General features: G+C 33.6%; 2 protein-coding genes across 2 annotated transcripts in view; one reads left to right on the forward strand and one right to left on the reverse strand.

The window, feature by feature from the left end:
* Positions 1-18,086, reverse strand: part of LOC149968631 (uncharacterized) — a 61,275-nt gene extending 43,189 nt beyond the window's left edge. The window contains exon 1 of the mRNA XM_090154868.1: positions 17,538-18,086. Coding sequence (XP_090010994.1) covers positions 17,538-17,636 — 99 coding nt within the window. The 5' untranslated portion in view covers positions 17,637-18,086. The remainder of the gene's footprint in view (positions 1-17,537) is intronic.
* Positions 1-27,901, forward strand: part of LOC149968630 (uncharacterized) — a 163,449-nt gene that overhangs the window by 48,801 nt on the left and 86,747 nt on the right. The gene's annotated exons all lie outside the window — the stretch shown is intronic.

The following is a 27,901-nucleotide window of genomic DNA, read 5'->3' on the forward strand; positions in this document are numbered from 1 at the left end:
AGGCTTCAGAGTGATACAATCTCGCCGATACTCATTAAATATTCTCGAAATGTAATTGATTTACGAAGAGACCTTCTGGTTGATATCGAAATCGAAGATTGCATAAAATTAAAAACGAAATTTATGAATTATTCATTGCAAAACATTACAGATTTCTCGGTCTGGAACTAAAATCTGACCCCGTTTTTAAGCGAAAAAATTTAACAACCAAAGATAAATTAATAATTTCGAAAGTTCTTATTTTTTATTAAATTTCATATTCATATTCTACAGTGGGTATACTTTGGAAGTTTGAGTGGTCAATTTAACATTTTTGGTGAAAGCATATAATTTACCAGTATGCAAATTTTCGTATGTAAATTTAGAAATTTTATATTTTTTCATCATACCGGTATGAACATTTGGAAATATAAATTTTATCTTCTTAAAATTCCACTAATATTTCTTCCTAATACCGGTAAGAATATTTGGAAATGTTAATTTTATCTTCTTAAAATTCAACTAATATTTCTTCCTAATGCCGGTATGAAAATTCTATATTTAAATTTCCACATAATGAAAATTACTACTCAATGTACAAAATTTACATTAGTAAATTTTCTCAATGTACAAAACATACATTAGGAAACTTTCTTAATGTACAAAGTTTTTCATGAATAACATTTTACAATATAATCTTTACGAAACCTTTGCTTGATATTTTTTAACATTATTAAATGTTTTCTTAATTGACAAAAAATATTGTATATTTTTAAAAAAATGTTTGAATATATTGAAATATTACTTTATTATTCTGAAATTTAGGAAACTAATTTTATGCTAATATTGTTTGCGAAAATTGAAAGAAATCACCTGTTCGAAGTTTTCTGAATGAAAGCCAAATTGAATTTTCAGAATAGGCCTGATTTAGATAAGCCTATTTGGCTGACGAAGTTTTCTCTATTTTTGGCGTCATGTAAATGAGGAGCTAATTTCTTTGGCGGCACTCGAAAACGTGACATCAGAAGTTGCAACGTTTCGTCACCAGGAATTCTCCCATCTGCTGCCACGAGCCAGTTGCTAAAATATTCATATTTATATTCTCAATATTCTTATTTTCTTTGGGAAGATCTGTTGAAACGTAGAGTGTTTTTCTTAGTTTCGGGTGCGGTTGCTTTCAATAAATAAGGGGCCTTTGCGACTGACAAACAATCATTAATTCATGGAATCCATTCCTCGCACTATTTGGCAAGAGTATCGTATAAATAAATAAATTAGTTTTAAATACTTAAAAACAGTTGATATTTAGTTACAGCTAAAGAGAGAGGTTAAGTCTGTATCGTGAAAAGTGGACGCGGAATATTTTAATCCTTATTATGAAAATATTTATTGAAATAAAAGCTTTTGTAAATTAATACGTATGACTACATCAATTCTTCAAAGAGATGTCCATTAGTAGAAGAACGAATAGCAACAGTAGGAAATATTGCGATAACCAAGCGCAACAATATGAGCCCCTGATTTCAAACATTTTCAATAAATCAAATTTCCTAAAGTAATTTAAGTGAATTTCTTTATGCGCTATCCTAATGGTTAATTTATGTACATATAAGTTTCTTCGCATTTAGAAATTGTTTAATGGATTTAAGTTTAAAATTTACAAAAAAATTGGATAGAGATTTAGTAAATTTGGTTGTTATTGTAATTTGTCGTCTGTGGTTATATTTGCTTCATTAAGCCTTAATTACTTTTAACTCGAAAATTTATAGTTTTAAACGAAGCAAAATGTTGGAGGTGTGTCGGCGTGTTAAAAGTATATTTCTAGATGTATATCGGAATCTTCAAAGATGAATTTGGATGAATTTAGTTAGAAGTAACAAAATAACAATGAGTATGACACTTCCTCCTCACACTCTCTCAAATAAACTGACAAAGCAACCCGTCAAAAGTCGTGCATTTTCTTGCGTACATTTTTCATTGGTTAGACGCTTTAGCCGCGAGTTGGATACTACCATCTTTGGTGGTAGTGTATTTCGCTATCGTCATTTTTACACACTAGGGGGCTCTGCGCTGATTGTGCAAATCCGAAAATCAATTCGTTGATTATTTTTGCTAATCGTCATACTTGATATAAAAAGAATTGATTTAAATCACCTACTATACTTCATTGTATTGATAATATACAAAAGTGGGATCTTTGTCGCAATGAAAATTCAGAGAAACACAATTTAATTTAATTTAATTTTTAATTAATTATTAAATTAAATGAAGATTAATTTAAATTTAAGATTACGTTACTGTTGCACCCAAATTATTCATTTCAAAAATTCTTAAAAAAATCAATAAAATCAAAACATTATAATCTAAAAAAAATATAAAATAAAAACTTTATAAAACCAAAAACTGAATAAAAATCCGAATTAAAATAAATAAATTGATTTTTTCGATTATTAGAAAATTTAAAAAAAATAACAACCCTGAATAACGTTACTTATGATTTAGCCTAAAATTGTAACAAATACACTTTTTATAATTTGTAAACACTTCGTGGACTAATATGGCTGTCTGGATGAATGTCGCGGTGCGCCCCGAATTGGGCCTCACGGTAAGACACGCGGGCTTCGAAACAAACCACGCTCCCAGAGAAGATGTCGTTGTTTTTAAATTTAACATGGAACCGCGAAAAGAATCCAGAAATAGAATTTTCCGCGGAGCGAATTTCGAGATAAAGCGGGACTCGAAGTGCGCCGAAAACTAAATATAACAGCTCAGTCAGGACGGGCAACACCGCCACCGCTTCAACGCGACAAACGTCACTCGCTCCCGGCCGGGGATATTGTCGTGGGATAAAAATAAATGAGGCCCTTCCAAAATATTGACGAAAATCAAAAGGTCCACGAACCAGCGTTTCCGCTTTCTTGGATTTTTACATTATTTTTTTTTTAATTTTTTCTGGTTTTTGAACTAGGGATTTTTTTCTTAGGGAATTTCGCGTTTTGAACTAGGGATTCTTTATTTTAGGGATCCTGCGGGTTTTTGAACTAGGGATTCTTTATTTTAGGGATATTGCGGGTTTTAGAACTAGGGATTCTTTATTTTAGGGATATTGCGGGTTTTTGAACTAGGGATTCTTTATTTTAGGGATACTGCGGGTTTTTGAACTAGGGATTCTTTATTTTAGGGATACTGCGGGTTTTTGAACTAGGGATTTTTATCTCAGGTAAACTGCGGGTTTTTGAACTATGGATTTTTTATCTCAGGTATACGGTGGGTTTTTGAACTAGGGATTTTTTATCGTAGGGATACTGCGGGTTTTTGAACTAGGGATTTTTAAATCTTAGGGATACTGCGGGTTTATAAACGGGGTAGGTACATTTGTTCGAATTTCAATCGTCCGAACGGTGGAACAAATTTTAGAATTTCAATCGTCCGAACGGTGGAACAAATGTTCGAATTTCAATCGTCCGAACGGTGGAACAAATGTTCGAATTTCATTCGTTCGAACCGCCGAAATAACAAATATTTCAATTGTTCGAATTGGACAACTTGTTTGTTTCATTCGTCCGAATCGGTAGCATCACTTGTCCGAATTCTGTCGCTAAATTAGTATTTCTTATTGCTGTTTTAGGTTAGGTTAGGTTCACGTTAATGTTACTATTTTCTTATATTAACGGACAAACGATTATTCGAACAAATGAAATTAGCCAGTAAAGTTAACATAATTTGAACGACTAAATCACCAACAAAAATTGTGAAAACTTTTTCGGGCAAATGAAATACGTTTTCGGACATACGATCCTGTTTTCCGGCAATCGGACAAATGATCATTCGGAGATTTGTACCCAAATCTTTTAAACTTATCTTTGGGATACTGCGGGTTTTTAAAATAGGATTTTTTTTTAACTCGGTGATTTTTCGGGTTTTGGAACTTGAGATATTTTTTTAAACTCTCGGGGTCTTTTTCGGGTTTTGGAACTTGAGATATTTTTTTAAACTCTCGGGGTCTTTTTCGGGTTTTGGAACTTGAGATATTTTTTTAAACTCTCGGGGTCTTTTTCGGGTTTTGGAACTTGAGATATTTTTTTAAACTCTCGGGGTCTTTTTCGAGTTTTGAACTAACTATTTTTTATAAATCTTCGGGGTTTTTTTTAACTTTTAAAAATCCATCGGGTTTTGGAAATATGCTTTTATTTTTTATTTTAGGGAGTATTAAAAGTAAGTTATATTTGAGGAAATCTTGAGCTTATATTATATTATATTTAATTTGAGTAATTTGAATGTGAATAAACGAATCGAATTTATTCTAAATTATGAATTAATAAAAATAATGTGATAACTTTTTTGGTTTGGCAATAAATGAAAGAATACAATACACGAAGCCAAGTGTTATTTATAACATAATAAATTATTCGAAGTCGGCTGAAGGACAAGGTCACTCAAGGAACAAATATGCAAAACTGTTTTTTCGCAGTTTCCAGTACAAGGTTGGCTTGTCAGTTTCACGAGATCTCATCGTTTGCGCTCGCAGTACAGATTCAAAATTCAGCTTGCAGTTTTAAAAGATTCTTTCGCATTTGTAAAGAAGTTTATTGTACGGGTTTACAAGCACAAAAAAAAATTAAATTCAAAATAACTATCAGTAAGATGAAATTCCAGCAGCACCGGAAAAATAGGAAATTTAAAAAAAATTTAAATCAATCACCACAAAAGATATAAATATTAAATACATCATATAGGGATAACGAACATTATTCAAATAATCCCCTGAAAGCTAGAAATCCAGCATCAACGGGAAAAAATGGGAAATAATAATGTTATTTCCCGAAAGCTAGAAATAGAGTATTTTTCTATAGGATCTGAATATAATTTATATTAAAAAATGTTTTCTAAGGATAAGATTACAGTTTCAAAGAGATAACACAAAAAAATACGTAGGAAATTGTTTATTAATATAAAATTACATAATATCTTTATTAGGAAAATGGTTTTTGAAAGCGGTTTAAAAATAAATTACAATTGCGTAATTCCAACAAGGGAAAATTCTTTATAATATGTTGATTATAGGTTGCAACGACAAGATCTCGTTGAGTTTAAGTGAATAGCAATTACGTTATACGTCTAAAAATATCTGATTGCAGAGGGCGCGGGTTTGTTGATATAAACCATAATAATTTCTGTCATATTTTACCTCAATAAAAGTGCACCCCGAGGCTCCAAATTTCATTTATTTCAGCGGCGTTAAAGAATTGCAATTGAAGATTGTCACGAAAGGAAGGCCCCGTTCAGTTACGAGAAACAAGCTGCTCACACAAGCAATACACTTTGAAAACCAAACACATCTCGTTTTTAAAACATATCAAAATCCAGAAGTTACTTTTCAAATATTGCTCTTCGTTAACATCATGTCTTTTAAGCTTGAATTAAATAACAATGCATTACTTAACAAAACTTCCAAACACTTTTAAAGGAAGATTTGAAGTATCAACTATAAAAATGATCAAATATTTTAAAATATCTAATTAAATCTAGACCGGTTTCACCCTTTTGGGGCTCATCATACTGTTGGAATCTCTGGCCTAAATTTTGACTTTTGATATATCTGAATATTGGAATTCAACGGAAGCCCGAGCGTAAAAGTTGTCTGCTGAATAGCGACCGCCATGCAATCATTGGTGAAGAATTTCACTATAAGTTGCAATGGACTGCTCACATATAGGGCACTCTGAATGTTTATTATAAAAAATATATTTTTCATAGAATTAATTTATTTTAATTTTAAAAGTCAATCTTCATTGGCGTTACACTCTGAAAATATAGTTCACTCGTTATCTGTTTGGTCTATTACACACTTAATTAACACTTATTATCGTTAATGTAAGTTCTATTTATCTATATAAAACCATTCTCATCTAACCAAAATTTGAGTAAAAAAGTAAAAAAAAACTGTTTGTAAATTAAACAAAACAAAATTTTTATCTTTGAAAATATTAAACTATTTTATGGGTTGGAAAAAAACAAAACACAGGAATTGGTCCATCATGCCAAGATCTATCAAACTATAATTTTGAAAAAAAATTATGACTTAAAAAAGTAAGACCAACGCTGCTATATTAACGGAATAATCGGGAATCAGCCCATCATGCCAAGAGCTACCAAACTATAATTTTGAAAATAAAGGTTTTGAGTTCAATTTAAAAAAAAATAATATCGTAGTCCGTGGGTTGAAATACCTCTTCTGAAATTTGGACCGAAACATTTTTCTCTCTTCAATAATTTTAGTATTCTCACATCGTTCCGTATCAGACAGGATGGCGCTTATTCTACGCCCATTTCGATCCCCAGCGTCGCCACCGTCGCCACATAAAAAAATCTATCTATAATTCCAGATTTCTCCAGAGCTACTTCTGCTATTTCGGTGTTTTTCCGTTCCGCCACCTCCCACCTTCCAATAATAGACGACTCGTTGATATCAGAGGTTAATAATATTATCGCAAAAGAAGTACCAGGAATGTTTATTTATACTTAAGCAGACACGATTTTGAGCGTGCTCCAAATCCCCATCATAGAGTAATAATAATAATAATAAATAATAATATTTATTCATCATACCGGTATGAATATTTTAATATTTTAAATGACATTTATATAAGTATGAATATTTTCAATACTTATTTTTATAAATTCAGCTACGCTTGCCGAACTTGTTTTAATGTTGCTCATACGTCACGATGTCCTAGCTTTATTAGAATAGTTTTGGCACGCGCGGTTTGCACGCGCGCGCGAAAATCCGAGGTTTCTCGCGCCCTAGTCGCGCGCTCGTAATATTACCAAAGTTAAAGCTGTGACGAAGTAGCTACATAATAATAATAATAATAATGATCAGCTAGGCTAATACTCAAGGCACCACCTTAGGCCCGAGAAAAATTAGATTATGATGCCTGTAGATAGTTCGTTTCAACAATTTTATTCTCAACCTAAAAATTGTTTAGAAATTTTAAATGAATACTTTTATGGAAATAATTTCAAGTATATTCATAATGACTTTCAGAAATAAAAAATATGATTGAATCGATTGAGTTGTACTTTATATTATATAAGATAGGCTTTTAAAATGAACCTTCTCAGGCTAAGGTACTTTTCAATCTGTGCTAATTTCCTGAGCTCCAAAATTTACAACTTCGTAGACATATTGTATGATCTCAAACACTGTCCAATAATCAAAAACATATTCGATATTTAAAATTGTTTACGTTTTGTACACGGTACACCGTACACTCTGGTAAATTATCTCCTAAAAATTACATATTTATATTAGTCTGTTCAAAGTTCGCAATAAGAGGTCAACGAGGTAGGAAATTTATATCAAAACATGTATATAAAAAATATAATAAAAATAATATGGTTGTATGTAATAGTTTTAGCACATATTTTTCGTTTGAAATGTATGAGTCAGTACATGTACAAGCTAATACAATTAGCAGAAAAGGGAACGGGATACTTTTCTCGTAAGAGCTAGGCTATACACTTTTGATAATATTCAAAGCAAGGACGTCGAAGAGACACGTGGATGCTCGTTACTTTAATTCGATTTTAATTGTAGTTTATTTTAATTTTTTAATTGTGGGCAGACGATTTTCGAGCGAAACGCGACTCAAAAAAGTACGACCCCTAGCGGCGATCGTTTGGAATATTTTAAATTCCGTCAATGACACACCCCTCATTTTGAGCCAGGTTTCGATTTTTCGTAATGGCCGCCTCCAGCTAAGCATTAATAAATAGAAAGTTTAATTCTTAAGAAAAGGGGAGTATTGGCGACAATTTTTAAAGAGTTTTTTATTTACAAAGGTATTCCGGAGACCGCTTTGATCTCGGCAGTTAAATGAGTCTATTAAATACTTCTAGAAATTTAGGTGATCTTGATGAATTGGGGGTTTATTGCCAGAAAATACTAGACTCTTAAAAACCTTTTCCATAAACATTTTTAAAATTAAAAAAAATTGATAGAATATGTTTAAACTGTTTTCTTTATAACCTATAATAAATATTTAAAAAATAATATTTAAGTATTTCTATAGATAAAATTAATATTTTTATAAATATTAAAATTTCTCTACTTTAATTAGATTCTATGAAAATTTCTTAGTTTTTAAAGTCTAAAGAAAAATTCACCAAATTTCTATAGATTCTATAGAAATTATGGGCGATAACAATTTCATAGAATTTCTAAAAAACTCGTTTGTACTGAAGGAAAATTTATAGAAAATTCGACTATTTCCATCCACTCTTATCATTACAGGAAATTTGATATCATAAGTAACATAAACACTTTAGTAAAGCAACATTGTAAATATTGAAAACCTCCTGGTAGCAACTTCCGGAATGAGGAATCTGTTTGTAAGTGGTAACTTGGCAACTTGTTTGGAAAATCGATTAGGATCTACTTGTAGTTAGTTAGTAGGTTTTATCTGTGGCGCGACCGTGGTTTCAAAGTTTGAGAGATAAAGTTCTCGTGGTTGTTAAAGGCGCCGCGGGAAAGCCTTTTTCTTTTCATTCGGGATCTAAAATTAAGCTTCGAAGAAGAACCTCAATTTATTGCTCTTTGGAATTTCGACCTTCGAGTAAGATCTATTGTCTACAGTTTAGAGCCCCTAAAATTAGGCTAACGAAGAAGCTTTGAGGTAAATGTGTCTCGAATAAAACCGGAACAATTAGCCTTAAGAGAAATGGCTTTGGATTCTAAACTACGCGTTGTATTTCGACCACAAACCCACAGTCCTTTTTGAAACTCAACAATATTATTTTGGACTTTTTCATTAATTTTCAGATGCGTTTAAGGCGAAAGATTTACATTAAAATATATTTTAGAAAATTTTAAATCAAGTAATGCTTTGTTTCTTAAATCATTGAAATTTATTATATAATGTATTTTAATGGAGTAATGATTTTTCAAACTCCAACGCAAAACAAATTTGGCCAAACTAAATTATTAAAAATAAATTACGTTTAATCAACATTTAATTTAATAATAGATTATATATCTGATAAAATAAAAGTATCCTTTTATAAGACTGGTAAGAGCCATTAATGTTTTAAAAATCAATAAAATATATAAAATCTAAAGAAAGCAATTTAAATAAAATTATTTATTTACCTTAGAAATTTAAATTGGTGTTCATTTTAATTTGCTTCATACAAGTTTATATATACACAAAAGGTATAAAGTCAGATAACTAAATCTGTTCAGAAGAATCAAAGCCGATAATATCAGATCGGTTACTTGGTATAAGGAATAATTTACAATTTGAGATAATTTTGCTGGCTAGCTGATCATAAACTAAATGCTTAAGCGGACGTAAAATACCCGTTTATTTTTGGTGCTCAAGGCATAAATTGGCACCATCGACCGCATGACGAAGCATTTCATTAAAACCACTTACGTCGGTATTACAGACCACCCAGATTTTGAATTTGACCAACACTCTAGATAGTTTGATATTTCGATAACAGCCTCTTCTGCACACGCGCATTGTCATTTTTGACGGTTCATGATTTTTAAGTCATTTTTATTGTTACAGAATAGCCTCCCTGAATAATCTTATCAATGGCGGAAGTATTGAAAAGATTTCGTCTATTTTTGTTTCCAAATTGTTTAAATATTTTGCAATGCCAATCACTACATTGAATATTTAGTAAATTTCATTTCATTTTTTAAGCCTTAAAACCAGTACAGATTCGGGCAGTCAGTTTTGTAAGTATGTTTATGACATAATACGCGTTTTAAAGAGATAATTTTGATTAATGAAAGAGTTAATTATGAAATAACAATCTTCGCGCATTTAAAAGGAAAGCCGACAAAGCAATTAATATCAACCGTCAAAAACCTGCGCAATCTAATTCGCGACGGTCCCACGGGCGAATGCTTGGGGAAATCCCGCCATCTACTGGTTCTTCCGGACGGTAAGGCCACGCTCAGGAACCAAATTTAAAAATGAATGTGGAGAAATATTGAAATTCATCGATTTTATACCAGATTCTCCCAAACCATATTTCCAGGCTTCAGAGTGATACAATCTCGCCGATACTCATTAAATATTCTCGAAATGTAATTGATTTACGAAGAGACCTTCTGGTTGATATCGAAATCGAAGATTGCATAAAATTAAAAACGAAATTTATGAATTATTCATTGCAAAACATTACAGATTTCTCGGTCTGGAACTAAAATCTGACCCCGTTTTTAAGCGAAAAAATTTAACAACCAAAGATAAATTAATAATTTCGAAAGTTCTTATTTTTTATTAAATTTCATATTCATATTCTACAGTGGGTATACTTTGGAAGTTTGAGTGGTCAATTTAACATTTTTGGTGAAAGCATATAATTTACCAGTATGCAAATTTTCGTATGTAAATTTAGAAATTTTATATTTTTTCATCATACCGGTATGAACATTTGGAAATATAAATTTTATCTTCTTAAAATTCCACTAATATTTCTTCCTAATACCGGTAAGAATATTTGGAAATGTTAATTTTATCTTCTTAAAATTCAACTAATATTTCTTCCTAATGCCGGTATGAAAATTCTATATTTAAATTTCCACATAATGAAAATTACTACTCAATGTACAAAATTTACATTAGTAAATTTTCTCAATGTACAAAACATACATTAGGAAACTTTCTTAATGTACAAAGTTTTTCATGAATAACATTTTACAATATAATCTTTACGAAACCTTTGCTTGATATTTTTTAACATTATTAAATGTTTTCTTAATTGACAAAAAATATTGTATATTTTTAAAAAAATGTTTGAATATATTGAAATATTACTTTATTATTCTGAAATTTAGGAAACTAATTTTATGCTAATATTGTTTGCGAAAATTGAAAGAAATCACCTGTTCGAAGTTTTCTGAATGAAAGCCAAATTGAATTTTCAGAATAGGCCTGATTTAGATAAGCCTATTTGGCTGACGAAGTTTTCTCTATTTTTGGCGTCATGTAAATGAGGAGCTAATTTCTTTGGCGGCACTCGAAAACGTGACATCAGAAGTTGCAACGTTTCGTCACCAGGAATTCTCCCATCTGCTGCCACGAGCCAGTTGCTAAAATATTCATATTTATATTCTCAATATTCTTATTTTCTTTGGGAAGATCTGTTGAAACGTAGAGTGTTTTTCTTAGTTTCGGGTGCGGTTGCTTTCAATAAATAAGGGGCCTTTGCGACTGACAAACAATCATTAATTCATGGAATCCATTCCTCGCACTATTTGGCAAGAGTATCGTATAAATAAATAAATTAGTTTTAAATACTTAAAAACAGTTGATATTTAGTTACAGCTAAAGAGAGAGGTTAAGTCTGTATCGTGAAAAGTGGACGCGGAATATTTTAATCCTTATTATGAAAATATTTATTGAAATAAAAGCTTTTGTAAATTAATACGTATGACTACATCAATTCTTCAAAGAGATGTCCATTAGTAGAAGAACGAATAGCAACAGTAGGAAATATTGCGATAACCAAGCGCAACAATATGAGCCCCTGATTTCAAACATTTTCAATAAATCAAATTTCCTAAAGTAATTTAAGTGAATTTCTTTATGCGCTATCCTAATGGTTAATTTATGTACATATAAGTTTCTTCGCATTTAGAAATTGTTTAATGGATTTAAGTTTAAAATTTACAAAAAAATTGGATAGAGATTTAGTAAATTTGGTTGTTATTGTAATTTGTCGTCTGTGGTTATATTTGCTTCATTAAGCCTTAATTACTTTTAACTCGAAAATTTATAGTTTTAAACGAAGCAAAATGTTGGAGGTGTGTCGGCGTGTTAAAAGTATATTTCTAGATGTATATCGGAATCTTCAAAGATGAATTTGGATGAATTTAGTTAGAAGTAACAAAATAACAATGAGTATGACACTTCCTCCTCACACTCTCTCAAATAAACTGACAAAGCAACCCGTCAAAAGTCGTGCATTTTCTTGCGTACATTTTTCATTGGTTAGACGCTTTAGCCGCGAGTTGGATACTACCATCTTTGGTGGTAGTGTATTTCGCTATCGTCATTTTTACACACTAGGGGGCTCTGCGCTGATTGTGCAAATCCGAAAATCAATTCGTTGATTATTTTTGCTAATCGTCATACTTGATATAAAAAGAATTGATTTAAATCACCTACTATACTTCATTGTATTGATAATATACAAAAGTGGGATCTTTGTCGCAATGAAAATTCAGAGAAACACAATTTAATTTAATTTAATTTTTAATTAATTATTAAATTAAATGAAGATTAATTTAAATTTAAGATTACGTTACTGTTGCACCCAAATTATTCATTTCAAAAATTCTTAAAAAAAATCAATAAAATCAAAACATTATAATCTAAAAAAAATATAAAATAAAAACTTTATAAAACCAAAAACTGAATAAAAATCCGAATTAAAATAAATAAATTGATTTTTTCGATTATTAGAAAATTTAAAAAAAATAACAACCCTGAATAACGTTACTTATGATTTAGCCTAAAATTGTAACAAATACACTTTTTATAATTTGTAAACACTTCGTGGACTAATATGGCTGTCTGGATGAATGTCGCGGTGCGCCCCGAATTGGGCCTCACGGTAAGACACGCGGGCTTCGAAACAAACCACGCTCCCAGAGAAGATGTCGTTGTTTTTAAATTTAACATGGAACCGCGAAAAGAATCCAGAAATAGAATTTTCCGCGGAGCGAATTTCGAGATAAAGCGGGACTCGAAGTGCGCCGAAAACTAAATATAACAGCTCAGTCAGGACGGGCAACACCGCCACCGCTTCAACGCGACAAACGTCACTCGCTCCCGGCCGGGGATATTGTCGTGGGATAAAAATAAATGAGGCCCTTCCAAAATATTGACGAAAATCAAAAGGTCCACGAACCAGCGTTTCCGCTTTCTTGGATTTTTACATTATTTTTTTTTTAATTTTTTCTGGTTTTTGAACTAGGGATTTTTTTCTTAGGGAATTTCGCGTTTTGAACTAGGGATTCTTTATTTTAGGGATCCTGCGGGTTTTTGAACTAGGGATTCTTTATTTTAGGGATATTGCGGGTTTTAGAACTAGGGATTCTTTATTTTAGGGATATTGCGGGTTTTTGAACTAGGGATTCTTTATTTTAGGGATACTGCGGGTTTTTGAACTAGGGATTCTTTATTTTAGGGATACTGCGGGTTTTTGAACTAGGGATTTTTATCTCAGGTAAACTGCGGGTTTTTGAACTATGGATTTTTTATCTCAGGTATACGGTGGGTTTTTGAACTAGGGATTTTTTATCGTAGGGATACTGCGGGTTTTTGAACTAGGGATTTTTAAATCTTAGGGATACTGCGGGTTTATAAACGGGGTAGGTACATTTGTTCGAATTTCAATCGTCCGAACGGTGGAACAAATTTTAGAATTTCAATCGTCCGAACGGTGGAACAAATGTTCGAATTTCAATCGTCCGAACGGTGGAACAAATGTTCGAATTTCATTCGTTCGAACCGCCGAAATAACAAATATTTCAATTGTTCGAATTGGACAACTTGTTTGTTTCATTCGTCCGAATCGGTAGCATCACTTGTCCGAATTCTGTCGCTAAATTAGTATTTCTTATTGCTGTTTTAGGTTAGGTTAGGTTCACGTTAATGTTACTATTTTCTTATATTAACGGACAAACGATTATTCGAACAAATGAAATTAGCCAGTAAAGTTAACATAATTTGAACGACTAAATCACCAACAAAAATTGTGAAAACTTTTTCGGGCAAATGAAATACGTTTTCGGACATACGATCCTGTTTTCCGGCAATCGGACAAATGATCATTCGGAGATTTGTACCCAAATCTTTTAAACTTATCTTTGGGATACTGCGGGTTTTTAAAATAGGATTTTTTTTTAACTCGGTGATTTTTCGGGTTTTGGAACTTGAGATATTTTTTTAAACTCTCGGGGTCTTTTTCGGGTTTTGGAACTTGAGATATTTTTTTAAACTCTCGGGGTCTTTTTCGGGTTTTGGAACTTGAGATATTTTTTTAAACTCTCGGGGTCTTTTTCGGGTTTTGGAACTTGAGATATTTTTTTAAACTCTCGGGGTCTTTTTCGAGTTTTGAACTAACTATTTTTTATAAATCTTCGGGGTTTTTTTTAACTTTTAAAAATCCATCGGGTTTTGGAAATATGCTTTTATTTTTTATTTTAGGGAGTATTAAAAGTAAGTTATATTTGAGGAAATCTTGAGCTTATATTATATTATATTTAATTTGAGTAATTTGAATGTGAATAAACGAATCGAATTTATTCTAAATTATGAATTAATAAAAATAATGTGATAACTTTTTTGGTTTGGCAATAAATGAAAGAATACAATACACGAAGCCAAGTGTTATTTATAACATAATAAATTATTCGAAGTCGGCTGAAGGACAAGGTCACTCAAGGAACAAATATGCAAAACTGTTTTTTCGCAGTTTCCAGTACAAGGTTGGCTTGTCAGTTTCACGAGATCTCATCGTTTGCGCTCGCAGTACAGATTCAAAATTCAGCTTGCAGTTTTAAAAGATTCTTTCGCATTTGTAAAGAAGTTTATTGTACGGGTTTACAAGCACAAAAAAAAATTAAATTCAAAATAACTATCAGTAAGATGAAATTCCAGCAGCACCGGAAAAATAGGAAATTTAAAAAAAATTTAAATCAATCACCACAAAAGATATAAATATTAAATACATCATATAGGGATAACGAACATTATTCAAATAATCCCCTGAAAGCTAGAAATCCAGCATCAACGGGAAAAAATGGGAAATAATAATGTTATTTCCCGAAAGCTAGAAATAGAGCAAAAGGGAATAAAATGGGCAATTTTAAAAAAATACCCCTGCAACAACGAAACAAAAATGAGGAATCCATTAATTAATATAATCCCTACAAAAGATATCAGTAAAGCAATAGGGCAATTTTCAAAGAGTCCATAGGAAAAATAGAAATCCAGCATCTAATGAGAAAAAGGGAAATATTTAAATAATTTCCCGAAAGCCGGAAATAAGAGCAATACTAAAAGAAATGGTAAATTTTCAAATATACCCCCGAAAGTTAGACATCCAACAGCACCGGAAACAAATGTGCAATTTTAAAAGAATACCCCTGCATCGACGAAACAATGAGGAATCAATTAATTAATATAATCCCTACGAAAGATAGCAGTAACTCAATACCGTAAAAAATTGGGCAATTTTCAAATAATCCTCCAAAAGTTAGACATCCTACAGCACCGGAAAAAATGGGCAATTGTACAATAATAATGTCTTTCTATTTTAAAACTCGGCATTTGAATTTCCATAAATAGCGGAGAGAAATATGGTTAAAATTGGACGAGACGAGCAACAAGTGGAACGCAGCGCCCCCAGCGGCAGAGGGGCCAATGACAACGTACCGGAGCGCCGGCGTAAAGTCGCGCAATTAGCCTCATACGTTTTCTACCTTTACCGGCTGCTAATCGAATTCGAAACAGATTTCGCGCAATAATGATATGCGGCCCGCGCTCTACCGATACGCGACGCTCGCATAATCACGGAGAAAGTGACACGTCTAAACGTGCTACTATGACATACTATACGTTCCAAGTATAGCGTCACAGGCGTGTACAACCAGATGTATATGATTTACGATAGAAGTATACATTAAATTGAAACACGTTCCTTCGCAGGTTCGAGACAATTTTTAAAGCGCAAAATGTAACTTCTATATCACTCCACCAACCGATGTCAAATGTAAATTTTACACTGCGTTCGAATATTTGCCTAATTGGAAACCGTATTTTCGTTTTGTAATAGTTTTACAAAGTTAGTAAATTTACAGCGTGCATTTACAATATAACAAAGTTAAATTTAATTTAAGTTTAAAAAAGTTAGAGAGTAAAATTACCTACCTCAATTTTTTTTGGGAACGCATTTAAAAAAATTAGCGTTCGACATTAGCAGTTACTTATATCTCAGATCGCATAATATACGTTTGGTACGCCGCAATTACCGAACCTAACAGGTGGAACAGCTAGGATTAAGGCGAAATGTAGTGTAGGCTAAGCGTTTTCAAGTTGCAGATTGATTTACGCCTAGAAATATCGGTTCAATAGATGTGGTACCTTATTCTGTAACACATTTTTATACACTTTATAATAGCAGATTGGGTTACGTTCTGTGCACACCTGTATGTTAAACTATGTTAATTCTTTCATTGCAAACTTTATTCCATTTCCGTTCTGACAAAAGCCTGCTACAAAATTCTTCCCAACATTAAAACTATTTATTACGTTAAAACATAATCAAGCATTTAAATGTATTTTCCTAACAAATTGTACTATGTTTGGTATAACTATCTTAATTATATTCACATACTATGTTTTAAGTAATTTATTCTCGCATTGCCGGTGATACACGAACTATTTTATAGTTTATAAAGTCATTCAGTTATTTAACAAAACCACCCAATTTATAAAAATGTTTTTGTCGACAATTGCTTTAGGATGAAAATAAATACAGATGTTGAAAGAACAATTGAAAGAGATTTAATTTTAGAAATTTAAATTTAACGCTACTCTGACGTGTAAGTATACTGATACATACATTTTGTTATTTATTAGTTGAAATATCGGTATCGATGAAAAGGCATTATCATTTGAAATATTGTACTCTGTAAACATATCGGTAAAGTGCTATTCGGTGCTATTATCAGTTTAAATATAGGCCAAGTTGTATGAGTGAAAAAATTGTACCCGGTAAAAATATCAGTTGAAATATTGTATCGATAAAGACCACAAAGACGTATTTTCGGTTGAAATATCGGTTAAATAGTTTTTTCAGTTAAAATATCGGTTAAATAGTTTTTTCAGTGAAAATATCGGTTAAATAGTTTTTCAGTGAAAATATCGGTTAAATAGTTTTTTCAGTTAAAATATCGGTTAAATAATTTTTTCAGTGAAAATATCGGTTAAATAGTTTTTCAGTGAAAATATCGGTTAAATAGTTTTTTCAGTGAAAATATCGGTTAAATAGTTTTTTCAGTGAAAATATCGGTTAAATAGCATTTTCAGTTAAAATATCGGTTAAATAGTTTTTCAATTAAAATATCGGTTAAATAGGTTTTCAGATAAAATATCGTTTAAATAGTTTTTTCAGTTAAAATATCGGTTAAATAGTTTTTTCAGTTAAAATATCGGTATATCAGCTAGAAATTATTAGTTTAGGCCAACAAAAGACAACCCAAAAATCAGTTTTTGATCACTTACAACGCGAATTAAGAGCAAATATTATCCTCCATATGGGCTAAAAAATAACGCCCAAAACGAGGGCCTACAGGTTTGTTTACATTTTTGAGAAACCCCTTAATTACTTTGACCGTCAAAGAAAAAGGAAACTTGACTTGAAAACTGGAGCGAAACTACGAAAACTCTTTAACAAGGCGCCAAAACGAGAAAAAAGCAAAAACTTGAAAAGAAAATATTTGGCACTGAGACGTTAAATCTTCTTACCTGATTGTTTCCACCGACGATTACCACTTTATTTCCGTTCGTGGATAACAAAACACCGTCAGCTCCGTCGGATGTCGCGTTTCCGTTTTTGTAAGGCATGGTTTTTAAATTACTTCAAATTATATTTAAAAAGAAATTATATATATTCGATTTAAAACAGTATATAATATGGTCGCAAAAATAGTCGAATTTTGTTTTTATCCGTTATCGAACATTCACACACGAAGAGTGGTAAAACCGAAACAACGACGAGAGATAAAATACAAATTGGTAAACGAATACCGGACTAATGTAAAAATAGATACGTGTGTTTCCCCGGGAGCTCGCTAGAATCGCGTATTGTTAGGTTGACTTTCCCCGGTGAAAATGAACTATTATAAACTTAACAAGAGACACAGCCAGCCAGCCAGCCAGCCGGAGAGAGAGAGGAAAATAAAAAAAAGTAAAAAAAAAGCTAACTGGAATTATTTGAGCGCGCGGGAGCTCGCGACGAAGGAACCACGTGGATTCGCGCGCGCGATACAGTTTGGCGCCAAAAAGAGGCCGCGCTCGTTCCCTGCGCCGCTTGCGCGCGGAAAGAAACAGAGAGAGAATATAAAAACAAAAAATAATAAAAGGGGCCGTTCCTACAGCCGCGTCTCGCGCTCGTCGCAACGTCACAAGCCGCGTGCCAATATTCGGAAAATATGATTAATGTTTTTATTCGGGCGTTGTATAATTTAGTGGGGTTCAGGGAGTTTTAACAGCTCGTTAAAATGAAACTTCAATTTACCAATGTCATAAGTAACGTAATAGCAAAAGTAAATAATATATTTTATTTGTGAGAGGTATCCATTTAATTAAACCGCTATTCAAAATGTTATTCGAAAGTAAAAATTGTATTGTATTATATACGTAAAAAAAACGTAGTAATTTTGAAAACCCATTGTAATCTACCTTGAATCAGGTAAGGAACAAGATTAATTTTTATGAACCATTTAGACACTTGTAAAGAGGAATTTAAGAAAATTACGGAATACTCATAACGATTGAAAACTGTATTAACAATTTTTACAATATAAAATTAAGCCATAATACAGGCTTAAGACACAACTTTTCCAACCTTACAAGGTAAAAAAATATGTATAAAAAATTAGCGGAAATAATTCTAATACCTAAATTTGGATAAAGAAGGAGATATTACATCCATTTGGAACACAGAGAATGTACTGGATCCAATCGTATTAAAAAACTAGAGTAATCATGTAATCTATATAACTAGAAACGTGATGTTTGATACTTTGAGCCCCCTTTAATTTAAAAAATGTTTATTTTATATTTCTATTACCCTTTTGAATTTTTAAATAAGTTTTAAGTTAGGTTGTTTGACCTTAATAAGTTACACTTGACATAGGACCTTTTACGTTTTGAAATGTTGTGTCTTAAGTATGTATTATGGCTTAATTTTAAAATTATAATATATATATATAATTAATACTAATGACAATTAATGAAAATTAATTGTCATTAGTATTCCGTAATTTTATTTAATTCTACTAAGGATCATCACTATGACAAAAATTAGCTCCACTATTTATATAGATACTGCTTAATCGGTAATTTCGGAACTCGGAACTTGTCATCACCATGACAGTCAGTGTTGGGCACCGCTCATCTCATTGTGAGCGGATTTGTTATTATGAGCGAAAATGAGCGGTAAAATATCTTTTTAAAAGAGCGCAAAACAAAAATGAAAACAGAGCGGAGAAATCAGAGCGAAAATTTTACCGCTCAAAAATGAGCGGAAAGAGAGGGGCGCCGATTTTACCTCTCAAAAAGAGCGGAAAAAGAAGAGCGAAAATTTTGCCGCTCAAAAAAGAGCGGAAAAAGAAGAGCGAAAATTTTATTCCTCAAAATAGAGCGGAAAGAGAGGAGCGAAAATTTTACCGCTCAAAAAAAGAGCGGAAAGAGAGGAGCGAAAATTTTACCGCTCAAAAAAGAGCGAAAAGAGAGGAGCGAAAATTATACCGCTCAAAAAAGAGCGAAAAGAGAGGAGCGAAAATTTTACCGCGCAAAAAAGAGCGAAAAGAGAGGAGCGAAAATTATACCGCTCAAAAAAGAGCGAAAAGAGAGGAGCGAAAATTTTACTGCTCAAAAAAGAGCGAAAAGAGAGGAGCGAAAATTATACCGCGCAAAAAAGAGCGAAAAGAGAGGAGCGAATATTTAACCGCTCAAAAAAGAGCGAAAAGAGAGGAGCGAAAATTATACCGCGCAAAAAAAAGCGAAAAGAGAGGAGCGAATATTTAACCGCTCAAAAAAGAGCGAAAAGAGAGGAGCGAAAATTATACCGCGCAAAAAAAAGCGAAAAGAGAGGAGCGAAAATTATACCGCTCAAAAAAGAGCGAAAAGAGAGGAGCGAATATTTAACCGCTCAAAAAAGAGCGAAAAGAGAGGAGCGAAAATTATACCGCGCAAAAAAGAGCGAAAAGAGAGGAGCGAAAATTTTACCGCTCAAAATAGAGCGGAAAGAGAGGAGCGCCGATTTTACCTCTCAAAAAAGAGCGGAAAAAGAAGAGCGAAAATTTTGCCGCTCAAAAAAAGAGCGGAAAGAGAGGAGCGAAAATTTTATTCCTCAAAATAGAGCGGAAAGAGAGGAGCGAAAATTTTACCGCTCAAAAAAGAGCGGAAAGAGAGGAGCGAAAATTATACCGCTCAAAAAAGAGCGAAAAGAGAGGAGCGAAAATTATACCGCTCAAAAAAGAGCGAAAAGAGAGGAGCGAAAATTTTACCGCACAAAAAAGAGTGAAAAGAGAGGAGCGAAAATTATACCGCTCAAAAAAGAGCGAAAAGAGAGGAGCGAAAATTTTACTGCTCAAAAAAGAGCGAAAAGAGAGGAGCGAAAATTATACCGCTCAAAAAAGAGCGAAAAGAGAGGAGCGAAAATTTTACCGCGCAAAAAAGAGCGAAAAGAGAGGAGCGTAAATTATACCGCTCAAAAAAGAGCGAAAAGAGAGGAGCGAATATTTAACCGCTCAAAAAAGAGCGGAAAAAGAAGAGCGAAAATTATACCGCGCAAAAAAGAGCGAAAAGAGAGGAGCGAAAATTTTACCGCTCAAAAAAGAGCGGAAAGAGAGGAGCAAAAATTATACCGCTCAAAAAAGAGCGGAAAGAGAGGAGCGAAAATTTTACCACTCAAAAAAGAGTGAAAAGAGAGAAGCGAAAATTATACCGCTCAAAAAAGAGTGAAAAGAGAGAAGCGAAAATTATACCGCTCAAAAAAGAGCGAAAAGAGAGGAGCGAAAATTATACCGCTCAAAAAAGAGCGGAAAGAGAGGAGCAAAAATTATACCGCTCAAAAAAGAGCGGAAAGAGAGGAGCGAAAATTTTACCACTCAAAAAAGAGCGAAAAGAGAGGAGCGAAAATTATACCGCTCAAAAAAGAGCGAAAAGAGAGGAGCGAAAATTTTACCGCACAAAAAAGAGTGAAAAGAGAGGAGCGAAAATTATACCGCTCAAAAAAGAGCGAAAAGAGAGGAGCGAAAATTTTACTGCTCAAAAAAGAGCGAAAAGAGAGGAGCGAAAATTTTACCGCGCAAAAAAGAGCGAAAAGAGAGGAGCGAAAATTATACCGCTCAAAAAAGAGCGAAAAGAGAGGAGCGAATATTTAACCGCTCAAAAAAGAGCGGAAAAAGAAGAGCGAAAATTTTGCCGCTCAAAAAAAGAGCGGAAAGAGAGGAGCGAAAATTTTATTCCTCAAAATAGAGCGAAAAGAGAGGAGCGAAAATTTTACTGCTCAAAAAAGAGCGAAAAGAGAGGAGCGAAAATTATACCGCTCAAAAAAGAGTGAAAAGAGAGGAGCGAAAATTATACCGCTCAAAAAAGAGCGAAAAGAGAGGAGCAAAAATTATACCGCTCAAAAAAGAGCGGAAAGAGAGGAGCGAAAATTTTACCACTCAAAAAAGAGCGAAAAGAGAGGAGCGAAAATTATACCGCTCAAAAAAGAGCGAAAAGAGAGGAGCAAAAATTATACCGCTCAAAAAAGAGCGGAAAGAGAGGAGCGAAAATTTTACCACTCAAAAAAGAGCGAAAAGAGAGGAGCAAAAATTATACCGCTCAAAAAAGAGCGGAAAGAGAGGAGCGAAAATTTTACCACTCAAAAAAGAGCGAAAAGAGAGGAGCGAAAATTATACCGCTCAAAAAAGAGCGAAAAGAGAGGAGCGAAAATTTTACCGTACAAAAAAGAGTGAAAAGAGAGGAGCGAAAATTATACCGGTCAAAAAAGAGCGAAAAGAGAGGAGCGAAAATTTTACTGCTCAAAAAAGAGCGAAAAGAGAGGAGCGAAAATTATACCGCTCAAAAAAGAGCGAAAAGAGAGGAGCGAAAATTTTACCGCGCAAAAAAGAGCGAAAAGAGAGGAGCGAAAATTATACCGCTCAAAAAAGAGCGAAAAGAGAGGAGCGAATATTTAACCGCTCAAAAAAGAGCGGAAAAAGAAGAGCGAAAATTTTGCCGCTCAAAAAAAGAGCGGAAAGAGAGGAGCGAAAATTTTATTCCTCAAAATAGAGCGGAAAGAGAGGAGCGAAAATTTTACCGCTCAAAAGAGAGCGGAAAGAGAGGAGCGAAAATTATACCGCTCAAAAAAGAGCGAAAAGAGAGGAGCGAAAATTTTGCCGCTCAAAAAAAGAGCGGAAAGAGAGGAGCGAAAATTTTACCGCTCAAAAGAGAGCGGAAAGAGAGGAGCGAAAATTATACCGCTCAAAAAAGAGCGAAAAGAGAGGAGCGAAAATTTTACCGCTCAAAAAAGAGCGAAAAGAGAGGAGCGAAAATTATACCGCTCAAAAAAGAGCGAAAAGAGAGGAGCGAAAATTTTACCGCGCAAAAAAGAGCGAAAAGAGAGGAGCGAAAATTATACCGCTCAAAAAAGAGCGAAAAGAGAGGAGCGAATATTTAACCGCTCACAAAAGAGCGAAAAGAGAGGAGCGAAAATTTTACCGCTCAAAAAAGAGCGGAAAGAGAGGAGCGAAAATTTTACCACTCAAAAAAGAGCGAAAAGAGAGGAGCGAAAATTATACCGCGCAAAAAAGAGCGAAATGAGAGGAGCGAAAATTTTACCACTCAAAAAATAGCGGAAAGAGAGGAGCGAAAATTTTACCACTCAAAAAAGAGCGAAAAGAGAGGAGCGAAAATTTTACCGCTCAATAAGACGTGAGCGTGAGCGGCTCTTTGACGAAAATGCCCAACACTGATGACAGTAAATACGAACCAAAGGTAGGTGTAAATAGCTACCAACGTTATATTTAACGTGGTCATTGTCGAAACAGACTATCATTAAAAATAGCATTGGAAGAAAATAGCGGTTCATACTTATGCTGACTATTTTACTTTTGCCATGATATTTTTACAACACCAATTACATTTCAGGACCAGTTCGTTAGTTAGTTAGCTAGAGCTACATCAAAAAATTATAATAATCAGCTAGGCTAATACCCATTACACCATCTTAGGTCCTAGTTATCTAGCGACTTTTATTGCCTTTAATTTCTGTGGCCGGGTTACAATGCGTAGGAGGGTGGAGGCAAGCGAGTCAACAGCTCCCTAGGGAGAACTATCATAATTAATCCATAAATCTATAATACTTTTCATGAATATGACGCTTCCAACCAAAAACTATTCGTTGCCATTGACAGGGCCTAGCTTCTTCGTAGAGTTTGCAAGCTCTCAACACAGTGGTAAAAGGGGTTTTTCCCTGAGATCTTGCTGGGGTTAATGCTAATAGTAATTGTAGAAAGTGGTTGGATCGCTGGGCCACCACCCTCCTACAAATTCTAACCCGGCCACCGTTAATTGGCTTTATAAGTCGCTAGTTGAATTAGCTTAGCTGATTATTATTATTATTTTTTGTCAGTGATGACGTCACTATGAATGGCTACAACTAAAACACTCTCTACAAAAACATAATTATGGAGGAATTTTATACACTTATGATAGTGCTTCTTAAACGCCATCGATGGATCCATAGAATAACCCATTCCGAGAAACGTCTTGTTTTTAAGGCGTAAAGTAAACAAGTTGGCCTAAAGGTAATGTACAATATCTGGATAAAAAAGTAAGTTTTTACTCTAATAAATGTAAAAACCACACCATTGCTCTTCGGACTATATTTATTAACGCCTCGAAAACAAGGTGGCCCGTTAGGATTAATGTTTCATGCCCTTCCGTAGAGCCTTACACTCTATGCGAGTGGACAACTTTATGGATGGATCACTAGAAAGAGGGCGTAAATTGGAAATTAGTATATACGAAAGCAAGTACTAGTTAATTTTCGATTGCAAATTACGTACTGAATATTTGTCTTTTATGATACTATGTGGCACCCAGGAGAAACAACCACAAGGAGAACGCAGCTAGCCTCTAAACACGTTAACGCAGGATTGTGTACAAATTTCATTGGTCTAGCTTTCACGCTGAACGTTTTACGGGCGGGGGAAGACAATTTCCGGATTTGCCCCTTCCTACGGCAACAGGCGCTACAGCGTCTAACCAATGCAAATTGTACACAAGAAAATAGACTTTTGACGGGTTGCGTTCTCCTTGTTTGGTTAGCTGTATTTGCTCCTAGGGGGCACGTCAGTCACTGCGCTTACGCCAACAACATCACCGAAATCTGGTATTCAATTTGCAATTCGAAATTTTTGAGACATTTGACTGGCAATATTTTTACACGATCCCTTCGAAAGAAGCCAAATTCGAGTTGTGACGAATCGTGAACCGGTTAGCACCCTTTCCCTCTTCTGGTTCCAAATCAATGCTTCATAATTACACCCACTGGCCTTCCTACCCAGTCTCGCCTATTTTGCTTTTTTTTTGGCACTCTGCTTCCCTCATCTTTGTTTTGACGCCGATTTCCAAGGTACAGACGAACCACGAATCGCCTCGCACACGATATTAAAAGTAGGCTACCGGAAAGGGCGAAGTTCATTCACCCTGTTCATGGGCCCAGAAATCTTTCAAGGGAATATTACTCCCCAGGTATTTATTGTACAACACCAACGCTTCATTTTTCTGCCACTTGTGGCACTAAAGCTTAGTTTTTACCAGGACCAAGATTGTCTTTCAGAAAAAAAACGCGTCCAAACGGCAGAAAGGTTAAAATAGGGGTGAACCGGAATTTTGTTCACGCTACCGTTTTTCTTACGTGGATGAGTGTGGCGACATCTATCAGTAACGTTTAGCATTAGCCATTGAAAATTTTCTAATTAATCAAGTGATTGGATCTAAATAGTAAGGGGACACACTTTATAAAATAAATTACGATTTTAATAGTTAGATGCCGCCACCAATGCTCATTTAGGAAAATATATCCTAGATGCCATCTTTCATTGGCTGATGCTCTCTCAGTATAAACCATGGGTAAAACCAGAAGTTTAACGAAACCAGACAAAAGTTTAACTCAAATCTTGGCTCTATCAAAAATAAAAAGTTCCGGAAGGTGCATCTACGTGTTTTTGTGTTCTAGTTCCGGTTGTTCCGAGATTTGTTCTATTGAAGACTTTCAACCTTTTAATAAGTCCAATTTGAACGTGTCTAGGGTGACAACAACTATAATAATCACGCCAGAGACGCTATTGATACTTTACAAATTCGGAAACCTCTAAATCAAATTGCTAATAAACTGATATTTTCCATCTTATTTGTACAATCTTTTAATTACATTGTCATGATTATAAAACATAAAATTCAACAAATTTCTGATTAACTTACAAATTTTCTATTTTTATATATGGCCCCTTAGAGGTTATTAAGAAACTTTATGAAAACCCCTTATTAGGTCCAACTCGGTGCGACATCTCTTGGGAATAAGAAGCAAAGAAACAAGACGTCACGACGTTAAAAAGTACCTCCCTTTTAGGGAAGCGTGCACGGGCCTTTATAATAACGTAGGCAACGGTTGTATATTTTAATTATTTGATAGAGACTATATACTATATACCATAAGTGTATAATGTTGTTCCATAAGTTTGTCACTTTGGGGAATATTTTACTGAGAGCTAGTAACGCTGCCAAAGGCTACGTTTGACGCGTTAAGGCTGGTTTTCACTAAGGAAAAACGCCACGACGGTGAACGTCGACGCGAGAAATTCCCGTTAGGCCTAATGCAATAGTTTTGCGTCGACTCTCACCGTTGTGGCGTTTTGGCATTAGGGAAAACCAGCCTTTAGTCAGCGGACGCAGAACGGCGACGAAGCCCGTAATGCAGTCAGCTGTCTTGTGTCACACTTATTTAATAATATTATACAATTATGTAAATACTAATCCATATAATAATTAAATCAATTTAATTACGATTTAATCAATTTAATCAGGATTTAATCATTTTAATCACGATTTAATCAATTTACTCTCGATTTAATAAATTTACTCTCGATTAAATCTTTTCAATCTCGATTTTATATTTTAATTAATTAGTAGTATAACTTTTAATATCAATGATATTAATAAAATACCTCGTAAAATACTAAGACAAGTAGTGTTTTTCTAAGGGTTTATTAATAATTTTTCAGGTAGATATCGAGAAAAAATACAATATTTATCACGGTGGTGCCTTGGGTATTAGCCTAGCTGGTTATTATTTATTTTATTTTTATTTAAGACCTATTGTATATAAATGTACAAGGCCTGTTTTATTTAAGAGATAAATTATAAATAGAGTAATCGTAAATCGATGTTTCAATCATGATTTAATTATTTCAATCATGATTTGATCATTTTAATCTTTATTTAATCATTCTTATCTTTATTTAATCATTTTAAACTTTAATTATTCATTTTTATCTTTATTTAATCATTTTAATCGAGATTTAATCATTTCAATCATGATTTAATCTGATTTAATCATTTTAATAATGATTTAATCTGATTTAATCATTTCAATCCTGATTTCATCCGATTTAATCATTTCAATCCTGATTTCAACCGATTTAATCATTTCAATCCTGATTTAATCCGATTTAATCATTTAAATCATGATTAAATCCGATTTAATCATTTGAGGGTGACCTAATAATCATGCTAGTGATCTCGTTGGCACCTTCCTTGACTAAAAACGCGACCGCCACTCTCAAGGGGGTGCGAAAGGTAAGTGACTTTTAGGTCAAAAACCAGGGTACATAATTGATTAAACCCCAGCGGGATGAAATCCTGAACACGCAATTGAAAAGTGTCAAAGATTTCAATAGGGAATGTATCTTAAGCAACTTGTTTCCAAGGCCTTTACAATAGCACGGATGTAGCCGGACACTGGCTTTGAAAACATAACTCTCAAGGGAAACTGAATGTGAATGAGAACCTAAATGTTTTGGTGAAAGGGTGCTTCGACTAGACGAACCGGAAGCCTGTTATTTAAAATTTTCAATTTATTCAAATCTTCCTTTTATTGCGACCGCAATCATTGTATTTCACTTAGAGAGATAAAAATAAAATTATTATCCACCAAGTAAGTGATCGAAGGTCATTCATTGTGCGCTAACATTACGTAGTAGCAGAAGTCTATAAGATATCTCTAAATGATATGTGTATCACTAATCTACCAAAAAAAGCCTGTGTTGAGGTTAGGTTATTAAAGTTAAGTGCGTTTAGTTCAGCTGGATTTTAGAATAAGAAAGTTATCTAATTATTTCGGACACATGGTCGTTCGGACATTTGAGCCACCATTTCGGACAAAAGGAACCCAACCTTTTTCAACACTCTCCTTCGTGGTATAACCCGACTACCTGAATGGCATTAAAAGTTGCTAGATGACTTGGGCATAATATGTGGCTTTGGGTATTAGTTCAGCTGATTTTTTGGGTATTAGTTCAGCTGATTTATTAATTTAACGCGGGCGTAAAGTGGGTATAAAATATTACTCACGTTTTTGCTACTACCTGTTCAGAGGCATTATAAGTCGCTCGATGACTTAGGCTAATACCCAAGGCACACCTTAGTCCCATCTGATTGATGTAATTATTCTAGCTTGTATGCTTTCTATATCGGTCAGTAAATTCGGCTAATCTTTAGCTTTGAAAGGATTCACTTTCAAAGGTGGAACTGGAACACTTTTGCCAGGATGTCAATTCTGTCGTTTGACGCAGGCCGGCTGATAGTGGAATGATTGTTGATCTCTTTAAAAGTAGCCATGATTCCTACTATGGCGTGAGAGCTGAGTGGGGCAACTGCCCCCTTAAAAAAAATTGGCTGGTTTAAAACTTCGAGTGGATGAATTAAAGAAAAGGCGATCTCGAATTTACAAAACATTATTTTTGTATAAATTATCGAAGTAAATACACTAAACGGTTTCAAAATTAAAAAAAATATATTTTCCACGAACAAACCACCATGACATCAGT

This window comes from Leiobunum rupestre, chromosome 1 (assembly GCF_980474605.1).
Source record: "Leiobunum rupestre chromosome 1, qqLeiRupe1.1.hap1, whole genome shotgun sequence".
In the NCBI taxonomy this organism is placed as follows: domain Eukaryota; kingdom Metazoa; phylum Arthropoda; class Arachnida; order Opiliones; family Sclerosomatidae; genus Leiobunum; species Leiobunum rupestre.